Source organism: Gasterosteus aculeatus, chromosome 14 (assembly GCF_964276395.1).
Source record: "Gasterosteus aculeatus chromosome 14, fGasAcu3.hap1.1, whole genome shotgun sequence".
In the NCBI taxonomy this organism is placed as follows: Eukaryota; Metazoa; Chordata; class Actinopteri; order Perciformes; family Gasterosteidae; genus Gasterosteus; species Gasterosteus aculeatus.
In genome coordinates, this window is record NC_135702.1 from 15,312,750 (window position 1) to 15,338,545 (window position 25,796).

Here is a 25,796-nt window from a genome sequence, read left to right on the forward strand (position 1 = left end):
TTGTACTTTCGTGCCATATCCCTCTGCTCTCTCTGTTTGTTAGAATCAACTGCTTGTTTTGCAGCAGCAGCACCTGCTGGTGATATGTATGTGAAGCAGATTCCAAGTCTTTGAAGGGGTTAGTCCAAGTTGTAATGAATGTTATTAGCTACTGCATGCCATGTTATCTGCTTAGAGCAGAGCACTGCTAGGCTATATGTAAGGAATTCAAAACACGAAGGCTACCATATCTTCATCAAATCCCTAATCTATTAGCAGAATCGGAATCGATCAGTTATTTGCTATATGATTACTTTAAACAGGCTATTGTAACTGTAAAACTGCATTTTGGCCTACAAAATAGATACGGACCTTATATGACGGAAGAATATGTCTTATATTATTATGCATGCATTAATAACCGTAACCTATTATTTGATAGAGGACAACAGAAACCCAACTGTATAATTACATCGGGTCTCCAACTAGTGACATTTTATAATCTATTCTAATCCAACACTTCCCTCTGGCTTCTGAAACCAAGAGATTAAGTAATTTCTTTTAAATCCAAGTTAACCTACACATTATGTTTAAACGAACAACTCCATAGTTTCTCTACAGTTTGCATGTCGGAGCCTTCCTTCCCATAACAACAACAGACAACAGCCTTTCTTTCATTCATCCAAATCTCACCAGCTACTGAGAATAAATCATATTGTGAATTATATATACACCTCCAGTCTCTAATTAGCACCTATGCTCAGACCTAATGTAGGGAGATCCTCTCTAGAATCAATGTTTGAGGTAGATAAATGCAGATCATCTTTAACATATGACTTTTGTTGCACTTCTGTGTCCTTTAAATGTCCTTTGTTTTTGTTTGTGCTTCACAACCCTGACAATTGGCAAGATTCTTCCCCAAAACTATTACAACATTTTATAGCCAATTATTCTTTCTCCATCAATCATGTTTGTTCTTCTTCTAATCCACTTGCCCCATGTTAAACATGTTTAAAATGCACCGCCATTAAGTAGCAATTTTCGTTTTTAGACACACATTAATGAGTTTTTTTGTCCATTTATCCTGTAGAGGTATTTCTTGTCCAGATGTTCGCTGCTGATGAATCGCAATGAGGCGCACAATCGTGACGTCACTGTCCGGGGTTTCCTAGTGAAGTGAACCCTACGGCGTCATGGCGGAGGCCGGATCTAGGAAGACCCTGGATTGAAATGCAAGTTTTCTACAATCGCAGTTGATCAGTGGGCAGGAGAGTTTGCTTACCTATACATCGGAAAGGGGAAATTATTCGGTTTTTGGAAGGAGAGAAAAACAACAACACTGCACCAGTTCTTTCGAACTGAATCGTTCGGGGCTGAGTTCCCTGACTGGGGGATAGCTAGCTAGCGTAAGGTAGCGTTAGCTACCGCCGCTGCTAGCTTGTCTATTAAATAAGAGAAGAAAGAACCTCTGAAGCGCAAAGGAGGATTTCAACAACAATCCATTGGAGTCTGTCAGGTAACCGTAAATAACATCCGGTAATATACAGCGATGAGTTACTTATATCCTAGTTCAATGAGTGAGTAGGCTAACGTTGCATGTTGATGTGGTAAAAGCCGCGAGAAGTGAGCGGCGAATGAAAACAAGATGGAAGAGGGTGAAGTTAGGTTAGCTAATTTGGGTTTACTAATGAATACTAAATAAGTTGAGTTATCTACCGTGGCCCACTACTTGCAAAGACATTTGCACAGTTATATATCGTTTGCTGCTAAACTAGAACCGGAAAGGGAACATTTCAGCGGCGTGCTGCTAAAATGAACTAGCGCAAAGTTTTGTCATTTTGTTAGCTTCCGTGCTAGCCTCGTGCTTCATAACGTTAGCTAACGCTACTTTCCCTGGCAACCTAAGTAAACGCTTGACTATCATCCCTCTAACTTTATGTATAATGAGCCCACGTTAGCGTTAAATAAAATGTACAAAACTGCATTTCAAGGCTGACTTCCATGTTTGCGGTGCATATTATGGAATTATAACGCGTACTGTTGCTTTTCGTGTTTTACAAGTGTTATGATTGTGAAACGCTAAAACATACTAAACATAATCGAGCTAATGTTAGCAAACAGTAATTACTGGACAGTTTTATATAACGTTAAACATGTAGCAATGAAGTGTCCGAAATGAATCAAACTGCTGGTAGTAATACAATAATGTCGACATGTTTGCTGTTAGTTGCGTTCCTTCTGGAGTTTGGAGATAAAACTGGCGCGTTGGTGGCTGAATACATTTCTGCCAACGTACCCCGCCAATAGCTAATATTTGCGTCATTAGCCGGTAGTAGCTAATTAGCTACATGCTAAACTATAGCCATTGGTGACAGAACGGTTGGCTTAATTAGATATATCTGGCCTCGGCTAAGGTTAGTGTTTAAATTGAGTGTTTGAAGTGCCCATGGAGCTTCGTGTAGAAATGAAATCATGCTGCTGCCGCGCAGGCCGAATAGGCCTCTGCGGTGTGGGAAACCAATACAGCTAACGATGACTGTTAATGGTACAGGAATCTGCTGCTATTCGCACATCCTTTGGTTTTAACTTTATTTTAAAAATGAACCACGGAGACTGCTAAAATCAGATCCTCCACATGCATATTGCAGTGTTACTGACATTAGCCAGCTTTGATGAAGGCACTGTTGTGGCCTTTCCTTATAACTAACTTCCCTTCTGTGTATGTTGTCATACAGGTCAACCACGTCGAACACAGTACTCCAGGTTGTAAGGGGGAATCTGTTTTTTGGACTTTAACATGGCCGGACGCAGTGAGGATGAAAGTGTAAGCAACAGCAGTGGAGATTCAAGGTACATTATTAATTTAAGTTAATCAAATTTCACCAATTATTATAAATTATTGTCTTTAATGAGGAAGCTCATAATATATTTTTTATTCTAATTCTAAATCTAAAAGCCTTTTCTTCAGATTGGAAAAGAATCCTTTCTTACCTTCTGTGTCCCATTTCTGCAACATTGCCATCTTCAGTTAATAAACACCGTGATGGTCTAATGGAATGCCACAGTTTGTTAACAGCGTTGTTATTTTGCACGACTTACATCAAATCGATGCCAAACGAGTTTAATGCCAGTCCAAACAGGTTGAGTAAAGGGTATTACATATTTCATCGATGCAGGTTTTAAAGGGGACATGTGAAAATTTCACTTTGATAGTGGAAATTTTGGAGTTGGCCGAGGTTGTCCAACCAAGAGGGAGTCCCTTACATGGCCGTGGCCCTCCCCAACACGCCGCTTAAGCACTCAAACCTCAAAATGCACTGAAGTCCACTGCACAGTTCAGCACATTTCTCTACACGGCGTCCCAGGCTTAGAAGACACAAGAACCACGTGGATCCAATTCATATATGAAGAGCATGTCACAACAAGAATTGGGTAAAGCCGGTGGATTTGGGGAACTCATTTTGAAACGGAATGTTTTCAACATAGGCCAATATAACGCTGGACTCGTGCTTAGATTGGTCTGGTTTGGATGTTGGGAGGGGGCTGAAAGAGACAGGGGCTACGCTGAATGTTTCAGACAGAAAGTGAATACAGGGATATTCACACAGACAATACGAGAAAATTCTATGCTTTTTAACATTGAAGCATGTAAATACAAGTATGAGTCTGATATCTCCTTTTTTAATATTTTGAATGAGCCTAGTATAAGAAACGGGTTTGCTTTGTGAAAACCATCTATGAATTACTAATGCACACATATTTATGTAATTATTTTCTCTTTTAAATTTGACAGTAATTCTGATGATGAATCTGGTTCTGGATCGGGCTCAGCCTCAGGCTCTGCTTCAGGCTCCAGTTCCAGCTCCTCCAGCAGCAGCAGCCAATCGGGGAGCAGTGATTCAGGTAGTGGCTCCGACTCCGGCAGCCAGTCAGATTCTGACACAGAGAAATCCAAGGAGAAGATGGAACCGCCAAATAAGTCAAACATCGATGGAGCTGAGGTAAAAAAAATGTGATCTTTAAAGAAATTGGCAAATATGGACTATTTGTTACTCCAACCGAACATGTGGAGAAAATGTAATGAGTTGATTATTATTGTAGCTTCAAAGTTCCTGTTACATTAATTTCCATCAGTGTTGAACTGAGTTTAAGTTTTTTGCTTTGGATTTAGTTTTTGTCTGTCTGTCTTATGCAGGAAATAGCTGACAACATTTATGATTTGCAATGCTCAAGATGTTTTGACCTTTGACCTGAGCCCTTTTCACACAGATTCCGCAATACTGTCGTAAAGACACCCTCCGTTGCACCTGCTCAGCTTTTTTGTACGGAACCAAGCAACAGCGGCTTATTGTTTCCTAGCATGACATTTCAATTAGCAAGCCAACATTACAGAAACAAAAGCGGCGTGGCGTCTAACACAGCGTCTGCAATTCACTGCGTCCGCTGTCTCTTTTCACCTAGCTGCTGCTTGGCTCTATGAACCACTCCGTCCTCTCATACATTTCATACAAAAGACGAGGCAGGATAACGGTGCAACATTCCCGCATCTAACATGCTGTGTAAAAGGGGCTCAAGTAACAACACAGACTTTCAGAGCACCTTTTAGGGTGTTTAACACTGCTTCAGTCAAAAGTGAAAGCTTGTGAACCTGTTTGCATATTTTTGGGAACTTTACACTGAACTCATTGATTGCAGTTCTGGAAGTCCAACCCAAGTATCCTAGCAGTGCAAAGATCAGCTATGCTCAGAAAACAACAACAACATCAACAACAGCAGCAGCAGCAGAAGAGACAAAGCTCCTCAAATACTGGATCTGATGAGGTTTGTTTGAATTGATCCCAATACACTTTCTCTGTGCTGCTTGACTGAACTAATTACCACCCTTTGGAGATCTGTTTACTTAGTTGAGATTTCTCTGATTGGAGGTGCATTCAATCTCTTCTAGGACTCTTCGAGTAGCGATGGGTCAGACTCATCAAGTGGATCGAAAAGAAGAAGAAATTCAGCCTCCTCGGACTCTGGATCGGGCTCTGGATCTGCAAGTGGTTCTGGATCAGACTCATCAGCGGAGGACAACAGTGAAGAAACCGCATCGGACTATGAGCCTAGTCACAAAATCAAAAGCAGAAAGCCTCCAACAAAGTAAGTGGGCAGTAATCTTGTATTGGAATTAGTGATTATAATACACGTTCCACTTTTGCTTAGTTTGTGTTTAATGTAACATGCTCAAACTTGAATTAACATGCATTAGTTATATAATATCTCTCAAATCTATAACGGTCTATTTTTAAGTCTGTGGTATTTATTTACAGTAATTAGGGCTGCGACTAACGGTTATTTTAATAATCAATTAGTCAATTATTTTTTCAATTAATCAGATTTAAAAAAAACTTTATTTCCAAACCTTTATTCAAAACACAGTGCAAATAGACGGTCCAAAAAATCTTCAGAAAGTGCACAGATTGCTCCGTGAACATCCCCGAGCTGTAAAGTAATAATTAAGAAACAAATGGACTAATTGTATGTTCACACCAAAACGCTCTAAACGCGCCGCAAGACTCTCAGAGTGTCATTTGTGATCAATTTGCGCGAATTCGCGCCCGACGCAACGGAAAGGGGTCGTGGTTTATCACTCAGAAACAGATAAACTTTTTCACCATTGTTTTTCCTCCGCATCAACAGTGGTAGACATAGCGACTCTGTACTTGTTGTGGAAGTCCTATTCACATCGGACCATAAATCAGAGTTGTGTTTGTGTACTAAATGGGATCCTAGGGGCAGACCGCTCGGTGAATTTCTACAGGAACGGCGTCTGGCATGACTACCGCTTCCAGTGGTACATGATGCTGGCCGTTAGCCCGTTTAATAGCTCATTGGCTCGGCTCGTGCACTGGACTTCGCCGCCTTCACATCATACTTCTCTGCCGAGAGAACTGGCCCATTACAAGATACCGTATGCTTAAGGCTGCCGCTTCTGCGTCTTTACGCACCGTTGTGTCGACGCACTCGTTTCAATTCATGGTTCAAAAAGTCTTGCGCGTGTTGCAAAGCAGAAGTTCCCCGCCAGAACAACAGGTGGAGTAAGGTGTTTTGTTGAAGACGACCTAGAGAGTCACGTCTTTGTGTGTGGAAGTTGTTGGTTTGGCACGTCTATTTATTTATTTGTTTATTTATCAGACTTTTCCCCGTGCATCGACACTGCTGCTTTTCATCACGGACACATTTGTCCCGTATTTTCCTCCACAACTTTGTTCCTCTCGACCGGCAAACCAACGTTTGTGGAGATCTCCCTCCGTGAATCAGAGGCCATCCGCGGGTCCTTATAGTCCGCCAATGACGGGTTGTAGAAGTGCTCATATTCATGGATTTCTTCCGACAAAAGCTGTTCAATCTGATGTTATCTCGTAAACATTCTTCGTTTTAATAATGGCGGTATTGTGCTATGAAAACGGAAATGTGAGACTCCGTAAAGGATGTAGTTAGCAGACCAATCACAGCCTGGTGCGCTGCGGGAGGCTTGCGTCGCAGATCTCGCTCACTCGCGCTCTCTGCGCAAAGCTGTTTAAATGAACGACAACAATTAACAAATGCTGAGTGCTGATCAAGAGTTTTGTGCAAGCAATTTAAGGTCGCGATTCGTGTCCCAAATATGTCAGGCTTCATTCAGTGATTAAAACTGAAAATGTTATTGAACGCTCCGAGCGAGCTGTGCTGTAAACACAGAACTTTTCCTTGGCATGAAACAAATAAATCAAACCAGTGCATGAAGCTGTTGTAGCCTAATCTAGTCTATTTTATTCATGCCGCAGCATCACACCGTTTTGTTGTCGAAGATGGAATATTTAAACTTTTGTTTCAACTGTGGCGCGTTCGTTCGTGTGAACGTCCCTTAACGCCCTGGAGGCTCCGTACAGCTCCTTCAGCCAGTGGCTGATTCAACCCCAGTGTTTGTGAAGGGGAGATACCGCAGGCCCTTCCTTCTTGCTGCTGTCAAGCTGCACAACCAACTGTGCACCCGGTGAAATACGCAACATTAATCCAGTGGAAACACCACCAAAGAACACTAAAATGCATGTGCTATATAGTGTTGCACAGTGTACCGGTACTAGAAAGGTACCGCGGTTCCTTTACGGAGTGTGTTCTTTATTCTTTATAATACTTTATAAATGTTAAATCATTTCATGACATTTTGAATTTATTCCCAGCAAGGTATTAATAAACTTTGCTGTAGGGCTGCAACTAACGATTATTTTGATAATTGATTAATCAGTGGATTATTTCTTCGATTAATCAATGAATCAGATAAAAAAAAACACATTAAAAAGCTATCTTTTCCAACCCTTAATTCTAAAACGGAACTGCAAATTCACATTTCAAAAATACTTCAGAAAGTACACGTTGCTCCTTGAACATAATTTATAAAAAATAAAGAAAAATGCTGCTATGAATTTTTTTGTGAAATTATGTTTTTAAAATCAAGTGTACTTGGTTGTGTACAAGAATAGAGCATTAATAGCACTTGTTCCTAAGCAGTAATATAATTCTAAAGATGTTTATCCCTATCTCAGAAAGGCTTGGAGAGAAACTGGTGCGTGCAGTTGTATTTGGTTGTTGTAATCTGCACTGCAGACGCCACTAAATCTTACATACTGTTCCTTTTTTTAAAAGCTTCACTATGGGAAAATATTGATGATAATAATCAAATCATAGAACTATGTTAAAACCCAACTGCCTTGTACACAAGATTACTATTTGTCTTTGTAGTGGACACTCAACTCCGTCCTCTGGGTATTGATCATACAACCTTTTGGAAGGAATGCAAGAAGTGATGTGAGTTTTTTTGGTCATATTTTAGGATGAATTATCGGAATGGGAAGAAAAGCAGCAGCCAAAAGAAGAAATCCCAGAAGTGTTCTTCCTCTGAGGATGAGGATGATAACTACAAGAAGGCAGCGTCTGCAGGGCAACGTAGGCAGGCCACAGTTAACGTCAGCTACAAGGAAGACGAGGAACTGAAGACCGATTCGGACGACCTCGTGGAAGTTCTGGGTGAAGACGTCCCGCAACCTGAGGAAGACGAGTTTGAAACACTGGAGAGAGTGATGGACAGCAGGATAGGAAGGAAAAGGGGTAAAGGACACAGTAATTGTTACTCTTGACAGGTATTTAACCAGGCATAGGATTTAAGGATTGTCATTACAGATGCATGATGAATGAAGGAATTGGTTCAGAGGAAGTAAGGAGATGGCAGAAAATCTATGCTTCAGATTGACCAAAAAAAAACGTTCATCTACGCTTAGATATATTTGACAATACTCCTTTTCCCCCCTAACAGCAACAGGAAGTGTAACTACTGTATACGCTGTGGAAGCAGATGGTGACCCCAATGCCACCTTCAACACCAACAAAGAGCCTGGTGAGATCCAGTATTTGATAAAGTGGAAGAACTGGGCCCATATCCACAACACTTGGGAGACAGAGGAGACGCTGAAGTTACAGAATGTCAAGGGCATGAAGAAACTGGATAATTTTAAGAAGAAGGACCAGGAGAAAAAAAGATGGTGAGTGCTTTTTAAGCACCAAACCCCACTGGTGGGGCCTGGGAGAGGGGTTAGCCCCTTTGAAACTCTAATTCTGCCACATACAATCTCATAAAAGACACTCCTCACAAAGAAACCGTACAATGCATCACATCCACAGAAACAGAGTCTTGGTTACAACAAACATATCCGTTTAAAAATGCTCCAAACACAACTCTTTTACGGCTATATTTATTACGTTTATCTCAGACAAATGTTTCCAAATTTATTGGAAACCAAACAACAAGCACTGAATCGTATGAATCATAAATGTTCCTTATCCTGGCCGTTTTGAAAAAAATCTTAATTTAATCTGGCGTTTTTAGACCGAAATATACTCAACAGAACAAACTTGTTCGTCTCTGAAAAGATTCCCCGTTTTAGTTAGCGGGTTCTGGGGAGGAAATTTCAGAGACGAGCAGCATCAACCTTCGCCCTGAACGTCATTTTACACTTAACACGTTTTTGCTTCAGAGAGGCTCAGTGGGCTGACGCACTTAATCACGTCATGCTACTGTGATCCAATAGAATCGAGCAATTCCAAAAATGGTTTGAACTTGCAAAATCGGACCACCACTAGTTTTAATAAACCAAGAGCATCACACTTTATTAAACTTCATTACAGTCTTCCAAACAGGAAAACCAACTGTTTACACACCTTCAGCAAAAAGCTGCACCGTCTTCTACTATCCACTGATCTGCAGGAAAGACTTCCAGGACACATATGATGAAAAGTAATCTAAGTCTCAATGTACCCACACCCAATTTAACCATTTTCACCAAAATCTCAAAATAGCCATATGTACATAAAAACTAATTTCATCCTGAATGACTGGCAGTGTAATCTGCCGATGTAACTGATGCCACAAGAACCATCTGATCAATGTGACTCAAAACAATTTATCCAATCGTCACTGGTCAAGATTTAATCAAATCTATCCATGTCGTATCTCCTAAGCAATTAAGCACCCAATTTCTGACTAGTTTGTTTATTAAATGTTTATTTATGTATTTAGCACCCTCTGAAAACTGGTGGCTTCGGCCTGGAACATTGCTCATTATCTACTGCTTTTTGTCCTCTTCTCAGGTTAAAGGCGGCTTCACCAGAGGATATAGAGTATTTGAATTGTCAGCAAGAATTGATGGATGACCTCCACTCTCAGTACCAGCTTGTAGAGCGAATCTTAGGTACACTTTCTACTTCACTCGTTGTTTGAAGCATTTGACGTTGAATACATTTGATTCCATTGGATTTGTCCAATTAAATAGTTTGAATCCTTTTTTGAGCAGGGCATTCAAACCAGAAGTCAGTGGCTGGTTACCCAGACTATCTATGCAAGTGGCAGGGTTTACCATACTCCGAATGTAGCTGGGAAGACGGCGCTCTGATTGGCAGAAAGTTCCAGAAATGCATTGACGACTACATGAGCAGAAACCAGTCAAAGACCATTCCATCTAGAGACTGCAAGGTAATATACTGCCAAGTCAGTTTGAGGATGAAATAAACCAAACTGAGTTTTGACTGACACTCACTACCACCAACTGTTGTACTTCCCCAGGTGCTCAAACAGAGACCCAGGTTTGTGCCTATGAAGAAGCAGCCAACTTACATAGGAGGGGATGGATTGGAGCTCAGAGACTACCAGTTGGACAGTTTGAACTGGATGGCCCACTCCTGGTGCAAGTAAGATTTGAAGAAATCCTTATTTACAACTTTCATTGCCTGAATGTCCATTCTGTAATTACGAGTGGGAGAGGGAGGGCTTTAACTGTTAACATGCCACGGCCATCTTACGGCCAGTGAATAGCAGCTCCACAACAATATTTCTCTCCTCTGGACTGTCTTCATTTATAGAGGCAACAGTTGCATTCTTGCTGATGAGATGGGTTTAGGGAAGACCATCCAGACAATCTCCTTCTTGAACTACATGTTCAATGATCATCAACTATATGGACCCTTCTTGCTGGTTGTGCCCCTCTCTACACTCACCTCCTGGCAGAGAGAAATCCAGCTGTGGGCCCCTCAGATGAATTTTGTGGTCTATCTGGGAGACATCAGCAGCAGGAATATGGTATAGTGATTCATACACCTTTTACACAAATGCATTGTTTTCATTTCTTAATCCCTCGTGCCCTTCTACAGGAATTGAAGGTTAAGATGAAATACAAGCAGCAGAGGCATCTTTTCGTTCATGACTATTTCCTTGTGTTTTCATTTAACAGATCAGGACACACGAGTGGATCCATGTCCATAGCAAGAGACTGAAATTTAACATCCTTCTCACAACGTATGAGATTCTTCTCAAAGACAAGGTCAGCAGTACTTCCTGTTGTTAATCATTCCATTGCCTTAATTTATGACTCATCAAATGGTAACAATCAGTTCAGTTGTGCAGTGTGGTGTTAGTGTATATAAAACTAGTAATATTTGTGTTTCTTTAGTCGTTTTTGGGCAACGTTAACTGGGCCTTCATTGGAGTGGATGAGGCGCACCGACTGAAGAATGATGACTCCCTCCTCTACAAGACCATGATGGACTTCAAGTCCAATCACAGGCTTCTGATCACAGGAACGCCACTGCAAAACTCCCTGAAGGAGCTCTGGTCCCTGCTGCACTTCATTATGCCTGAGAAGTAAGCCATATTGATTATTATGTTTAGATAATAACTTATGCCAAATAACAACCAACTGCATTAATCTACTAAAAACCTACAGAATTGAATTTGGCACAGAAGCCTTCAGCGATGCTGATGGGCTGTTACTAAGTGGGGTGTAACTCTTCACATATAGAAGCAGTCTGACCTTTGAGTGAGACCAGACTGGTGACTGCTAGAACGCTGCTGCTGCATATAAAAAAGTTATGATATACAGTATAGTGGTAGAGCAATATATCATGAAACACTTTAAGAAAAACAGTAAGTAAAAATCATGACACTCAATTAGTTTAACACAATTTGTTCTAAGAAGAAATGAATGAATCAAGACTTGTTTTCTGTATCATGAGCCATGCATTGCCAGTATGACACTGATGTGTGACTTGTACCTTTTTTTTTTTTCAAGGTTTCACTCTTGGGAGCTGTTTGAGGAGGCGCATGGTAAAGGCAGAGACTCAGGCTACACCAGCTTGCATAAAGAGCTGGAACCCTTTTTACTGCGCAGGGTGAAGAAGGATGTGGAGAAATCTCTTCCTGCCAAAGTGGAGCAGATCCTCCGAGTGGAGATGAGTGCTATCCAGAAACAGTATTACAAGTAAGAGCTTTCAATGCAAAAAGATCTGCTTCATTTCCGTTGATCTGTGTTCACCTTCTGCTCGAGTGATACACAGAACTGTTTAGGATTTCTAGTTGATCTAAATCTATGCAACCTCAGTTTAACTTTTTCTCCGTGCTTTCAGCAGATCAGCCAATCGCTGCTTTTCCTCTGTGATTAATAACAATATAATAACGCACAAGCTTCATTCTTCCATCCTCTTGCTGAAAAACGTACACAGATATGTTTTATACCATGGTTTTGATCAACTAATTGTTCAGTGATCAATATTATTTATAGTAATGAATGTGTTTGTGATCAGATGGATCCTGACCAGGAACTATAAGGCTCTGAGTAAAGGTACCAAAGGCAGCACGTCAGGCTTCCTGAACATCATGATGGAGCTTAAGAAGTGCTGTAACCACTGTTACCTCATTAAGCCCCCAGAGGACAACGAGTTCCTGAACAGAGCTGAAGCCTTACAGGTGTGTGTGTGATTCAATTACCTCTTTTATAGTTAGCATTTACTTGCTACAGAAGGCAGTGTAAAGTCAAAACTAAGAGCCAATTGGCCCGTTCATCTGGTTTGTAATGCTCTCCTTCAAATCCTCCTTCATTTGCTCCGTTTCTGTCCAACCTGTATGCTTATTCCCAGATGTATTGTTGCTCCCACATATTTCATACTGAATAAACATAGTTGAGTGTATATAGATTTCCTAATAGAAATTGGAGAGGCTGGACCAGTAATTGTTTGCCCCTCTTTGCCAACGACAGCAACTGATCCGCAGCAGTGGGAAGCTGGTTCTGTTGGACAAGCTGCTGGTGCGTTTGAAGGAGCGAGGCCACCGAGTTCTCATCTTCTCCCAGATGGTACGGATGCTGGATATCCTGGCTGATTACCTGAAGAGCAGACAGTTCCTCTTCCAGGTAGTTACTCACTCTGCTCACTCAAGAATCTCACATATTGTACATACGCACCCACATGTGCTCCACAAAACTGGAACCGTTGAGCAGAAATATTAAATGGCATCTACATATTTCTGTTGTAAATTTCTGAATGTTAAATGTTATAAATTTGCGTAGAGATTAGATGGCTCAATCAAAGGCGAGATGAGAAAGCAGGCATTGGATCATTTCAATGCTGAGGGCTCAGAGGTACGTTCTATCCACTGTATTAAGAAAATCCAATGCTTGCTTTTTGAAAATAAATTAGGTACTGTAACATGTATAATGAATCTCCATTTGTGTGCTCAGGATTTTTGCTTTTTGTTGTCGACGCGTGCTGGTGGTCTGGGTATCAATCTGGCGTCAGCTGACACAGTAGTTATCTTTGACTCGGACTGGAACCCCCAGAATGATCTCCAGGCCCAGGCCAGAGCCCACAGGATCGGACAGAAACGACAGGTAAGTAACAGTAGCCATGAATCTCAGTTCGTAACACCATGTTCGCTGAGGCTCAAATCCTAATTAAGGGGCCGCTGTTGGTATCAGCAAAAAATGCAGCTCCTCTCAGCTGAGAGGTGTTTTCCACTGTTGATAGAAGCCCTCCAATTCTTTACTTAAGCAAAAGCAGCAATCCCACAATTAAAAAATACAACTTCTGCCTTTAATTCAATTTAATTTACATACATATTGTATTTTATTTTTTGTCCGTTACAATGTTTTGTTGCATTTTTGTTCACAGAAACTGAAAAAAAATCATAAAATAAATTTAAAAAACAACTCGTTATGCCAGATGGCCGATTTTATCAGTCGATATTATGTTGTGTATTATAAGTAAACTTAATTTCAATAAATATTTGAATTACCACGGATACTCTGTAACTCAGATATAAAATGCCTTTTATTAACACTGATATGAATGATGATCTTAACCAAATTCTCTGCTACAATGTGTTTACATATGTGTATTTGTATTCCACTGTTTGCTTGTGGACTGGCAGGTCAATATCTACCGCCTGGTGACGAAGAGCTCAGTGGAGGAGGAAATCATTGAGAGGGCAAAAAAGAAAATGGTGCTAGACCACCTGGTCATCCAGAGGATGGACACGACAGGGAAAACTGTCCTCCACACCGGCGCTGCTCCCTCCAGGCAAGCCGCTTCACTGTCTTTCCCTTTTTTGTTTATCAACCTCCTTAAATCAAATGTGTTGACAAACGTAGTATTGACAAGTCATATCATTAACATAATTATTTTTTATCCACCATTTGGGGTCAATTAAAGTGATTTCATCAGTACTGTGTAGTTCCTGGTTCACTTCAACATTTGTGTGCTTTACGACGTACAGTTCAGCACCATTCAACAAGGAGGAGCTGTCTTCCATTCTGAAGTTTGGTGCGGAGGAGCTTTTCAAAGAGCCAGAGGGTGAGGAGCAGGAGCCTCAGGTGTGTAGTAATGTACTGAATGATATAAGAGCAGAATCAAAACTTTGCTCTGAAATACATTCGTGAAGCATGGTCCTTATTCCTCCGTAGGAAATGGACATCGACGAGATCCTCAAAAGAGCAGAGACCAGAGAAAATGATCCTGGACCCTCCACTGTGGGAGAAGAACTGCTTTCCCAGTTCAAGGTAAATACAAATGTATACACATAAAGTTCTGATCGGGCTGTTTTTCAGTAGCTTCCCCTACTTATAGCTGTGACTTGATTTGTGCAGGTGGCCAACTTCTCCATGATGGACGATGAGGAAATAGACATTGACTCTGAGCGTAGTCATCGGAGTTGGGACAGCATCATTCCTGAGGAACAGAGGAGGAGGATGGAGGAGGAAGAGCGACAGAAGGAATTAGAGGAAATCTACCTGCTGCCTCGCATGCGAAATTGTGCCAAACAGGTACACAGGCATTCTTTCCAAATATAATAAGTTATGATTTGTGCGCTACACAATTGTGTTTTGGGTTCTCAATAAACTTTTGAGGCAATTTTCTTGATTTGTGTGAACAGATAAGCTTCAACGCCGGTTCGGGCCGGCAGAGCAGGAACAGGAGGTATTCTGGGTCTGACAGCGACTCCCCTTCAGACCGGAAAAGGCCAAAGAAACGAGGACGGCCCCGAACCATCCCTCGAGAAAATATCAAGGGCTTTAGCGACGCTGAGATTCGGAGGTGATCATATTAATCTTCTACAGTTCTCATCATGGCTATTAATCTGCTCCTCCTCCTCACGTTTCCTTATTTATCTCTGACTTTTTTTTACAGGTTTGTCAAGAGTTATAAAAAGTTTGGGGGGCCACTGGAGAGGTAAATTGCCTCCTATTTTTCGAAATAGTTTTTAACAATAAAAAATACATGCCAAACAGTCTACTCAACAAGTGTCTCATCTCAGGTTGGATGCTATTGCTCGGGATGCTGAGCTTGTGGATAAGTCTGAACATGATCTGAAACGCTTAGCAGAGACGGTTCACAATGGCTGTCTTAGAACACTACGAGAAAACCCATGTGGACCAGAGAAGACTTCAGGTAACCCAGCACATCTTTGATATGAAAATATATGGCTGAAACCTGCTTAAGACCAATTTGATCTTTCGCTTAAAAGTAGGGTGTTGAAGCTGCCAACAAAAAACGGGTTCTATCACTGATTTGTTTAGTTCATTAGTTTAGAGACAAAAGCCGTTTAGAAACAAAACGCCTGTTAGAGATTAGAGTTCTTGAGAGACACGTAAGACATGCAGCCAAGGTTTCACTGCCGGAATCTGTTATCAGATAGTTGTGGGAAAATGTTATCATTTCTCTTGGCCACGGTGAATTTCTTGAATTTGAAATTGTTTGCATACATAGCAGTATGGCTACGGTTCATGATTAGAACAGTACAGTGACTCATTTCCTAAACTGGTTTTCTTACGTGTTTGACCACCAGGAGGGAGAAGAGGGAAGGTGAAGGGCCCTACGTTCAGGATCTCTGGAGTCCAGGTGAATGCCAAGCTTGTTATCTCCCACGAGGAAGAGTTGGCTCCACTCCACAAAGCCATTCCCGCTGACCCGGAGGAGAGAAAAAAGTAAGCGTTAAGATCTTTAGAGAACCACAGATTATTTCCACTGCTCAGGGCAATATCCAATGAGGTCACATGCTCTTGTATGTGTAGCGAAAAATGTCCAAATATATTTGAACATGTGAATCTTGATTTATATTTGCTTGGCGTAGGTATATGATTCCATGCCACTCAAAGGCAGCACACTTTGACATTGAGTGGGGGAAGGAGGACGACTCCAGCCTCCTCATAGGAATCTATGAGTACGGATACGGCAGCTGGGAGATGATCAAGATGGACCCAGACCTCAATCTCACACACAAGGTGAGTTCAGGCATAATCTTGTCATGTTATTGTGGATGATTTTGTTATGCTTCAACGTTTCATTTTTCTTTCCTTTTTAAAACTTAATTTTGCAAACAAATATATTTGCCTGCCGGACAATATGTTTATTAATATTATTATTTCAAATGTCACTACAGAAGCAAGGAGTATTGTTTGTGCCCAGGCATTCCTGATTTTTTGTTGACCATTTTGACCACTGTTGATCAGCTTCTGCCAGATGACCCTGACAAGAAGCCACAGGCCAAACAGCTGCAGACCAGAGCAGACTACCTCATCAAGCTGCTAAGCAAGGACCTGGCCAAAAGAGAAGCTCAGAAACAAGCAGGGACGGTAAGTCTAGCAGTGCAAGTGAAGCGGCCTCTGAGTCACAAACTTAAGACGCTTAAATACCAGTCATTTTAAAATCTGGATAGATCAGAATCTACCATGCCTCTCTATTTATGTAGGCTAATTCGCGGAAGAGGAAACCAAGAAGTAAAAGGAGCAAAAGTCTAAAGCCTACAAAGACCGACGAAGTGATGAAGAGCACGTCCTCAGATCCTCCATCCGACAAGAGGTCGGACGATGAGGAGGACATTGAGGAGGAAAAGGTAAATTATACCAATCGCTGTGCTAAATAATGGATTATTCCGGTTTTCAATTCGAGTTGTGTAACGCGTGTTGGACCCTTTCAGGAGGTGGCACTGGTGAAGGCGCCAAGCAGACGGAACCGAGCAGACCGGGTGGTGGAGAAGGAGGACGGGGAGGACGAAGATGAGGAGCATGAACAGGAAGAAGTGTCTTCATCAGGAGAAAGGGAGCTGCTAGAAAAAGAAGGCAAAAGAGAAATTAAGGAGGAAAGTTGGGACATTAAAGACACAAAGGAGCCAAAAGAGAAAAAAGAAACAAAGCCCCTGGAAGTGGTTCATAAACAAGAGGAGAGCATGGAAAAGGTGAAATACAAATTGTATTTTATTACTGTATAACTTATAACCACAGTTAATGCAAAGACTATAGACGATGTATTGGTTTGAAATATGTGCCTAATCTTTTTCATCAGATCGAAATAAAGGGAGAGGTACGAGAACGAACAAAGAAAGCCTCCGATGTGCCAGTTCATATTACAGCAACTGGGGAGAATGTGCCGGTATCTGAGGAGTCTGAGGAACTGGACCAGAAGACCTTCAGCGTGGTATGTACACTCAGTTCATGGCAAATACGGCGCAAGACTCGTCCAGAGAGCGAGAGGGGCTCTGCTAGACGTTAACAATACTTGTATGTACATGTTTATCGATTGACTTGTCTTAAACTGTCTAAACGTTGAATGTTGTCATTGAAGAATGGAATGTCAGCATGATTAAATACCGATAATATGTTAACTGACATTGCAGTGCAAAGAGAGGATGCGGCCGGTGAAAGCGGCCCTCAAGCAGCTGGACCGACCCGAGAAAGGGCTGTCGGAGCGCGAGCAGCTTGAACATACAAGACAGTGCCTCATTAAGATCGGAGACCACATCACTGAGTGTCTGAAGGAGTATTCCAACCCTGAGCAGATTAAACAGTGGAGGAAGTTAGTAAAAACACACCCACACACAAAAGTAAACCTCAACGGATGTTTAACATGGGTCAAAACTAGTGTTATCCATTAGTGATCCATACCAGGTTCTGCACATGTGAACTGTGGATTAATCATTAATCATTTTAACCATCACATTATGAAATAAAATGATATTTGTTATATGCCAATGCCAGTGGATTATTATCCGTTTATACTAACTAAGCAGGTTATAATGCACCTTTTAAAACTGACAATATGTGTTTTTAATACATGAAAATACAACATTTTTCATTTGAATTGTGTTTTAAAAGAAAATTGCGCTACTGTCACATCAATAATTTTTGCAATTGAAATTTTCAATTGTGTAAGAGAAAGAATAATTATTTTCAGACATGAAGAGGGATTTCTATTTGCTCACTCTTTGTATCTGTTTAGTGGGTTTAATCATCCGTTGCACCTTTTGTAGGATTTGTACGAATAAGACTTGGTTCAAATGTTCCCCATTCTAAGCCGATGGTGTTCGTCTTTCACAGAAACCTGTGGATATTTGTTTCTAAATTCACTGAGTTTGACGCCAGGAAACTGCATAAACTGTATAAGCACGCAATCAAGAAACGACAAGAGAACGCCCAGGTATGTGAAGGCCTTGTGCTAATTCTTCATTTGGTTTACAGTGTGACATCTTTTAATGATGTCATATTCTTTCTGCAGGCGATGGAGCAGAACACTAGGAGCATAAACATCCACAGCTTTAAGCATGCAGGTAAATCCAGTTCCTCTCTGCTGTACAAAGATCACATAGTGAGCAAGTTAACACCGTGCTGATGGATTTGTGGTTTCCGTCCTCAGATATTGAAAGGCTGAAAGACAACTCGCACCAGGACGACAGCAGCAGGGACAGCTACAGCTCAGACAGACATCCGCCGTCGAGTCGCTACCACGAGAGCAGCAGCAGCAGCAGTAAGGAGAGACACAGCTCCGAGTCCCACAGGAAGACCGCAGGAGACTCCAGGAAGAGACCGTACTCCTCCTTCAGCAACGGCAAAGACCACCGAGACCACTACAGACCAGACAGCAGGGAGCGGGACCGAGAGAGACAGGACAGGTGAGAGAACCTAGACCAGGGGTGGGCAAACTTTTTGACTCGTGGGCCACAAAGAATGCTAAAGTTTGTTTGTGTGAGCTAATATAAATGACATGTAAAAATCATTACATGGAAGGATTTGGCTTTTAATAAGTAGCAAAGCATTTATATGCAAGGCAATTTAACACATTTCACATACATGAACAATAAAAAATAAAACATCATGACAACATCTGAGGCCTGTGCCCAAACCAATTACCTCACTTGAACTTTATTATCTACATTAATTGATTAAAGTTGACGATGGATTGCTACAATTTACTTGAAGAAATATCAATCCTTTAAATGTAAATGACCATTGTAAACATCCAAATCAACACTGCATAAAATGTGTGAGTCTTCAGCTCTTATAAGCGTGTAAAGCTCTTTTTGTATGAGAACAAATCCAACTGATTAAGACTAAAAGAGTAGCAAGGGGTGTGAAGCTCCGCCGACTTAATGAGGACCAGGGACCTTAACGCAACACTAGTTTATGCTTCTACGTTTTCAGAGACGCAAGGACGCGCCTCTTTCACACGCGCCTTTTCACCCCTCGTTCATGCGTCGACCCATTTTTCTAGACTAATGTCAAAAGCGACGCACGCCTCCCGCAGCCCGCAAGGCTGTGATTGGTCTGCTAACTACGTCCTTTACGGAGTCTCACATTTTCGTTTTCATAGCACAAAACCGCCATTATTAAAACAAAGATTTTTTACGAGACGAGAACGGATCAGATTGAAGAACTTTTGTGGGAAGATATGCGTAAATATGAGCACTTCTACAAGCCGTCATTGCCGCACTATAAGGACGCGCGGATGGCCTCTGATTCATGGAGGGACATCTCCACAACGAGGGGAACAAAGTTGTGGAGGAAAATACGGGACAAATGTGGCGATCCACGGCGCAATAAAGTCTATGATTAATAAATAAACCAACCAACGACTTCCACACACAAAGATGTGACTCTCTAGGTCGTCTTCAACAAAACACGTTACTCCACCTGTTGTTCTGGCGGTGAATTGCTCTGCAACACACGCAAGACTTTTAGAACCATGAATTGAAACGAGTGCGTTGACACGACGGTGCGTAAAGACGCAGAAGCGCCAGCCTTTAGTCGCACTGCTTTTGCTATTAAATGGCCGCTCACCAGAGACACACACAGAGACTGAACGCCCATAAGTTAGTTTGTTCGTAACCGAGAGACGCACCGAGCCGACACAACAGGTCATCAGACCGGCTGCTGGTCCGCCTGAAGCAGCCTGGAAGCCGCAGTCATTCAGATGCTCTTCCTGGAGGAGTCAGGGACATTCAAGCTGTGTGCGGCGACGGATGACGTCATGAACCCAAACACAACGCTGTTTACAGTTCCGACGTTTGTGTAATTCACACAACAAATAAAGAGCAGAAACTGTGGTTATTTTTTGCCATGATGGAAACGATAACCGTCTTTACAGAGACACGTAACGGAGATAAGTCACGCCCCCTTACAGGTGTGAATGAAGCGAAAAAAATGGGGCGTGAATGAAGCGAAATACTCGTGCGAGTAAAGCGGGGCGAAAATTTGCTTGGCTTTTGGTGTGAATGCAGCATAATAACCTTTGACGTTTTAGATCTCGCCGGAGTGGCTCAATGATATTGAGGTCAGGAGACTGAGAACTCCAGAACCTTCACTTTATTCCGCTGTAGCCATTGACAGGTCGACTTGGCCTGTGTTTTGGATCGCTGTCATGTTGGAAAGTACGTCGCACGCGCAGCTTCCAGGCTGATGAGTGCAAATTTTCCTCCAGTATTTCATGATAACATCCTGCATTCATCTTGCCATCAATTTTGACAATTGATCAATTTTTAAGTTTCCTGTCCTTTGTAGCTCACACATCCCCAAAACATCAGAGATCCACCTCCATGTTTCACAGTAGGAACGTGTTGACTCCTCCAAGTGTAACGTTTATGGTTGTGACCAAAAGGTTCAATTTTGGTCTCACTCCAAATTACTTTGCTATTACTATTATTATTACTAAGTTTTGAGGCTTGTCTCTGTGCTGTTTGGGGTATTGTAAGCGGGATACTTTCTGGCATTTGCGTAGTAATGGCTTTCTTCTGCCGACTCAACCATGCAGCCCATTTTTATTCAAGTGCCTCCTTATTGTGCATCTTGAAACTGCCACACCACATTTTTTCAGAGTCCTGTATTTCAGCTGACGTTATTTGTGGGTTTCTCTTTGCATCCCGAACAATTTTCCTGGCAGCTTTGGCTGAAATTTTGGTTGCTCTACCTGGTTTGGTTTCAACAGAATCCCTAATTTCCCACTGCTTGATTGGAGTTTGAAGAGTGCTGATTGGCGTTCTCAATTCCCTGGATCTTTTTATATTCCTTCCCTGTTTTTACCTTTTCCCGCAGATCCTTTGACAATTATTTTGCTTTCCCCATGAAACTCACTGACCTTTTTATACACACACTGATTACAAGCAAACAGATCACAGGTGTATTTGGGTAGTTTCTGGTATCATTATGATTTAAAAAGAGTAAATGAGGTTGAATGATGATAAATGGCAACCACTAACCATAAGTGAAAGAAAGGTTTTTTGTGTTATCATTCATATTCTCTGAAAAATGGCCAAGACATCCTCGCTCTCTCTGTTCATATACACTCATATATCAAAGTACTTTGTGTAGAGCAGCGGTTTCCCAAACTCAAGAATACCGCGGCCCAATTTGAAATCTGAAAATCTTTTCCGGCCCACCCAAACCTTTAATCACAACTCTGATCAAAACATAAACTAGGGATGATTAAATGACCTTAAGAATTTAACCGATTTAAAATGTATTAACCGACAATGTATGTTTTGCATACCATTTTCTCTGGAGCTCATATGTATTTACTTTAATACTACAAGAGGGCGCCCCAATGGACATTGTTTTGTGTGGCGGCGCCTTTTGTTGACATTACTTGACAATGACGACAGGCGGACAAGAGCAGCTGTTTCGAGCGAGAGCCTTATTGTTTTATTAATCTGTTTGTTTAAATTGTTTGTGCTTCATCAACTAATGTTTCACATAACTAATGTGCCGCTAGAATTGTTTAAATAATATAAATATTTTTATATTAATTTCAAACTTTTCAAAATTGAAAATTAAATTTTTTTTATTTATTGTAAATGACCTCTCGTGGGGCCGCGGCCCACACTTTGGGAATCACTGGTGTAGAGTATTGAATGTTCTGTTGCTGCCTAGTAATCATCTTTACCGTTGTTTGTGCAGGTTCTACAATGACAGTAAGCACAGGAAGCTGGAGGAGTTCCGCTCCAGCAGAGACCACCGACTGGACGTGAAGGATCATTCCCACTCGGAGCACCGCTCGTCCTACCGCTATCACTCAGACTGGCAGAGCGAGCAACGGGCCTCAGCCAGCGGGCCCCGCTCCCCCCGGGACCAGCGCTCGCCCTACGACTCGCGCTCGCCCATGGGGCACCGCTCTCCCTTTGACTACTCGTCAGATCACAAGAGCACACCGGAGCAGATCTGGAGCAGCCGCAAGACATAACAGGAGCTGCCCGGGTCTGCCAGTAGCAGCCATAGACTCAACACAGCAGAGGCCTTACGGGACTGTGGACTTCACTTCAGCACGGCTCTCCTGTCCTCGCTGCAGCTCATCTCGCCAACCCGGGAGACTAACACCAGGGAGCGGCTCAAACCAGGCAAAAATAATCATTCTAAACCTATTTTTGTAATAAAGAGTTTTGAAGCCGCATCATTATGTTCAACAGCAAGTTCTTTTTTTTCAATTATTTGTTATTTTTATAAAGTTATCTTTTTTTAACTCTGGAAACTCAATTGACCCTGAGTGCTGCCTCCAATTCCAACCAATGACACTGGATCCTGTAAATGCCTGTTGTCTGTTTATCCGTCTGTCTATGTTTCTCTATCATGCTTAATGTAATTATCTACCTTATTTAAGTGTTGACTCGATGAGAAGTCTGTTGTCACAAGATCCGCATTACAAGTTGATGTAAAGATGTCTGGTTGGCTCACCACCTGAAGTACCTCATTTACAGCATTTCTCCTTTTAATCACAGGTTTTCTATTTTCCACCAGGTGTGAATTATTTAACATATCAGAGCTGTACAAAAAGAAATACCCTGGATTTTGTTTATTTTGGAGAGCAAGGTGTATCATTTATTTTCGTTAACGTACACAGTTGTAAATTTTTGTAAAATAGTAAATCGGTTGTATTTTTCCTCAGGCTTTTTGGATTCATTATGACTTTCCCCCATCAACTCAGGCTTTTTTGTTGTTCTATGAGATCTTGTGTAATAATTCTTTCATAATTATGCTTTCTGAATATCACTTTTGGGAGAGGGAAAGTTCTTTTAATGATTCTCTGTTTTATCCCGTAGTGCTTAGCTCTTCTGCCTCGGTGTGTTGAAATCAGTGTGTTGGAAGGACTTTTGAAATCCGTCTGGGAAAAAAAGCTGGTTGTCTTTTGGACTTTAAGCTCGACTTTTTACAAAAATGTTTTCTTTACCTTTCAGTCCTTTTCTATGTAGGCAATAATGTCGATGTTTCTATGCAGCCAAGTATATTTGTGGTGAACCACCCAACTGAATGAAGTCACTGTTATGGTTCACACTGTTGTACATAGATTTCCTCTATATTTCAAAATGAATTTACACTGAAAGTGCATGAATTTTTACAAACTGTTTTATATTGTTTATGAAGCCATTAAAATCAATCACTGTACTCACTCGTACCAACTCTTAAACACTGTGTGCTTCTTGTCTTATACTATCATGGTGAAGGCCTAGTAAAGACCTCATGGAAACACCTAATTAAGTCTAAGATACATTTCCAGAAAGATGAGTGCTGTATCTTTAGTGAGCAAATGCAGACTTCAGTCCATAAACATCGATTAATTTGCAGATGGTACCAAAGCAACTGAGAAAATGAATGCTGATTTATTGGTTTTGGCCGTTTCCGTTTGGCTGCCAAAATAGAGAAATAAAGACATTTAGCTAAAAGAGCTGTTGTCATAAACATTTATAGAAATCTATCTACTATTTCTGGAGCATGCTGTGTCTACGTGTGAGCTTAAAGAAGCTGCCTCTGGTTTCTCATACATGAATAGCTGCTGTAAGTTAGCTTGCTTTGAGTCTTAATGGTGATGTCTATTTTTCAAAGCTGGCTTTCAGTTTTTACATAGCAACGTGTCCCGTAGCTTAAAGCTTTCTGCCCATGCAAAGTGATCAAAACTATACTTTTTAAAGGGAACCTTTACCGAGAGGCACCAACAGAGAAATATTGATTGAGTTGCCAAGCAACCTTATGATGGTGAGGCTCAAGGAGATCGTTATGCTGATACATGCAGTAGCAGCCATAGACTTTCATTTTTTAGAATAAATATAGAATAAAAATGAAAAAGAAAGGATAAAAATTCAAATTAAAAGTCAACAGTTAAAAATAAAGTGCACTGGCGAACGGATAACAATACTCTACACAACTGTGTTGTTAACAAGCCCCGACTACAGGCAGGAAGAAACTGTTGCGTGAGGTCTTGGTCCTGATGGACCTCAGCCTCCTGCCAGATGGAAGGGTCACAAACAGTTTACGTCCAGGGTGAGAGGGGTCGCTACGATTTTTCTAGCTCACTTCAGAGTTCTGGAAGCGAACAAGTCCTGGAGGGATGGCAGATTGCAACCAATCACCGTCTCTGCAGAGCGGATGACACGCTGCAGCCTTTGTTTTCCTGCACATCTGAAAAGGTTCATACTCAAAATTTGTACTATTTACGCAACTGGCGGTGCAAATTTGGCTACACCGTTAGACCAGCCTCTCTCCAAATGAGACCATGGTTCACAACATTTATATCATCAGATAGCAAGGCTCTTGGTCTTCCTCTCCTTTGTGCTCCACACGCTCAACCTCATATCACTCCTCTTTCCCCATGACCTGCCATCTGTGATCCATATTTCCAAACAAAATCAGTTTCAAGTATCGTCTTTTAATGAAACATGGTGATGAGACTAAAGCAGGACACCTGGGCTGGTTACAGGCTGAAATGGCTATGAGCTTGGACTGATTATCTGGTAAGATATTCTATATTTCAAAATAATATTTGCATAAATGTTTGACATTTGCGATCATTCTGATTTGAAGGTACTTTTATATTTTTTGCGTTTTGTGGAGTATGTATGACAAAAGTGTGGAAAAATGTGGTGATTGAATGCATTTTGTCTGAGAGCAATAAGAAATGATTCAATTTGGTCCGTACTTTGAAAAATGTTTGAAGAGTTTTGAAAATGTGGTTTGAGTATTGAACAATGCTTGTTAGCAATGGAAAAAAAGTAATAGTGAACCTCATAGTATTCTATGTATATAATATTGTGACCAATGAGGCTACATATCGTAAGACAGGTGACATCGGGGGATTTGGGGATTACCGTCATAGTATTTAATATCTATGGTACAGTGATCATCACTAATTCAGCTTCTTTCCGGGAGTTTTTTTTGTGCTTTCTCCCCTATCAGGTCTCCGTAGATCGTAGTTCCTTCTGGACCCTGGTCCTGACACTGACCGTGGCCCTGCTGACGCCTGCTGCTGCCATCATCATCATCATTATTATTTTAGATATTAATCATATTACTCTACTCGTAGACCAACATTACCGTCTCCTAAAGTCTCTGTGCTCTCCCTCCCCACAGGCTTTGGTAGATGGTGGCTCTATCTGATGGTGGTCGCCCCTGAAGTGGTCCTGCTGTGCGTCTGGTTTACTACTCACAATTACTTGAATCATTTCTGTCATAGGTATTATACATTGTTCATTCTGTACACATGGCATCCATTGTAGTTTGTCCATCCCGGGAGTGGGATCCCTCCTCTGACGTTCTCCCTAAGGTTTCTTCCCTTTTTTTCCCTCTTGGAAGGGTTTTTTCATTTTTTGGGGAGTTTTTCCTGTGCCGATGGTGGGTTTCGGGACAGAGGATGTTGTATGCGTACAGACTGTAAAGCCCTCTGAGGCA

General features: G+C 41.5%; 1 protein-coding gene across 2 annotated transcripts; it reads left to right on the plus strand.

Moving 5' to 3' along the window:
• The first annotated feature begins 1,035 nt into the window (after positions 1–1,035).
• chd1 (chromodomain helicase DNA binding protein 1) lies at positions 1,036–23,541 on the plus strand. 2 transcript variants are annotated; one of them, XM_040197735.2, is made up of 36 exons: positions 1,036–1,211; positions 2,715–2,829; positions 3,773–3,980; positions 4,675–4,800; positions 4,925–5,121; positions 7,835–8,109; positions 8,315–8,540; positions 9,646–9,746; positions 9,849–10,027; positions 10,118–10,242; positions 10,414–10,630; positions 10,782–10,871; positions 11,001–11,191; positions 11,619–11,807; positions 12,130–12,292; positions 12,582–12,734; positions 12,891–12,962; positions 13,062–13,211; positions 13,751–13,899; positions 14,096–14,192; positions 14,283–14,378; positions 14,466–14,642; positions 14,753–14,913; positions 15,007–15,048; positions 15,134–15,267; positions 15,665–15,803; positions 15,950–16,100; positions 16,329–16,451; positions 16,568–16,711; positions 16,796–17,053; positions 17,161–17,292; positions 17,492–17,670; positions 18,192–18,291; positions 18,370–18,421; positions 18,508–18,763; positions 22,041–23,541. In XM_040197735.2, the coding sequence occupies exons 2-36, from the start codon at positions 2,777–2,779 to the stop codon at positions 22,321–22,323; spliced, it is 5,388 nt and encodes a 1,795-aa protein (XP_040053669.2). In that variant the 5' UTR covers positions 1,036–1,211; positions 2,715–2,776; the 3' UTR covers positions 22,324–23,541. The 2 variants fall into 2 exon arrangements, with proteins under 2 accessions (XP_040053669.2, XP_040053670.2); XM_040197736.2 differs by having other exon boundaries at positions 1,132–1,495.
• Positions 23,542–25,796: the final 2,255 nt, after the last annotated feature.

What these genes read in the sequence shown, in the direction of transcription:
- chd1 (XM_040197735.2), top strand. Translation starts at nt 2,777, where the DNA reads ATGGCCGGACGCAGTGAGGATGAAAGTGTAAGCAACAGCAGTGGAGAT. An exon ending in CAGGATAGGAAGGAAAAGGG is followed by an intron (nt 8,110 to 8,314) that starts GTAAAGGACACA and finishes CCCCCCTAACAG; the next exon opens with CAACAGGAAGTGTAACTACT. An exon ending in TGGACCAGAGAAGACTTCAG is followed by an intron (nt 15,268 to 15,664) that starts GTAACCCAGCAC and finishes TTTGACCACCAG; the next exon opens with GAGGGAGAAGAGGGAAGGTG.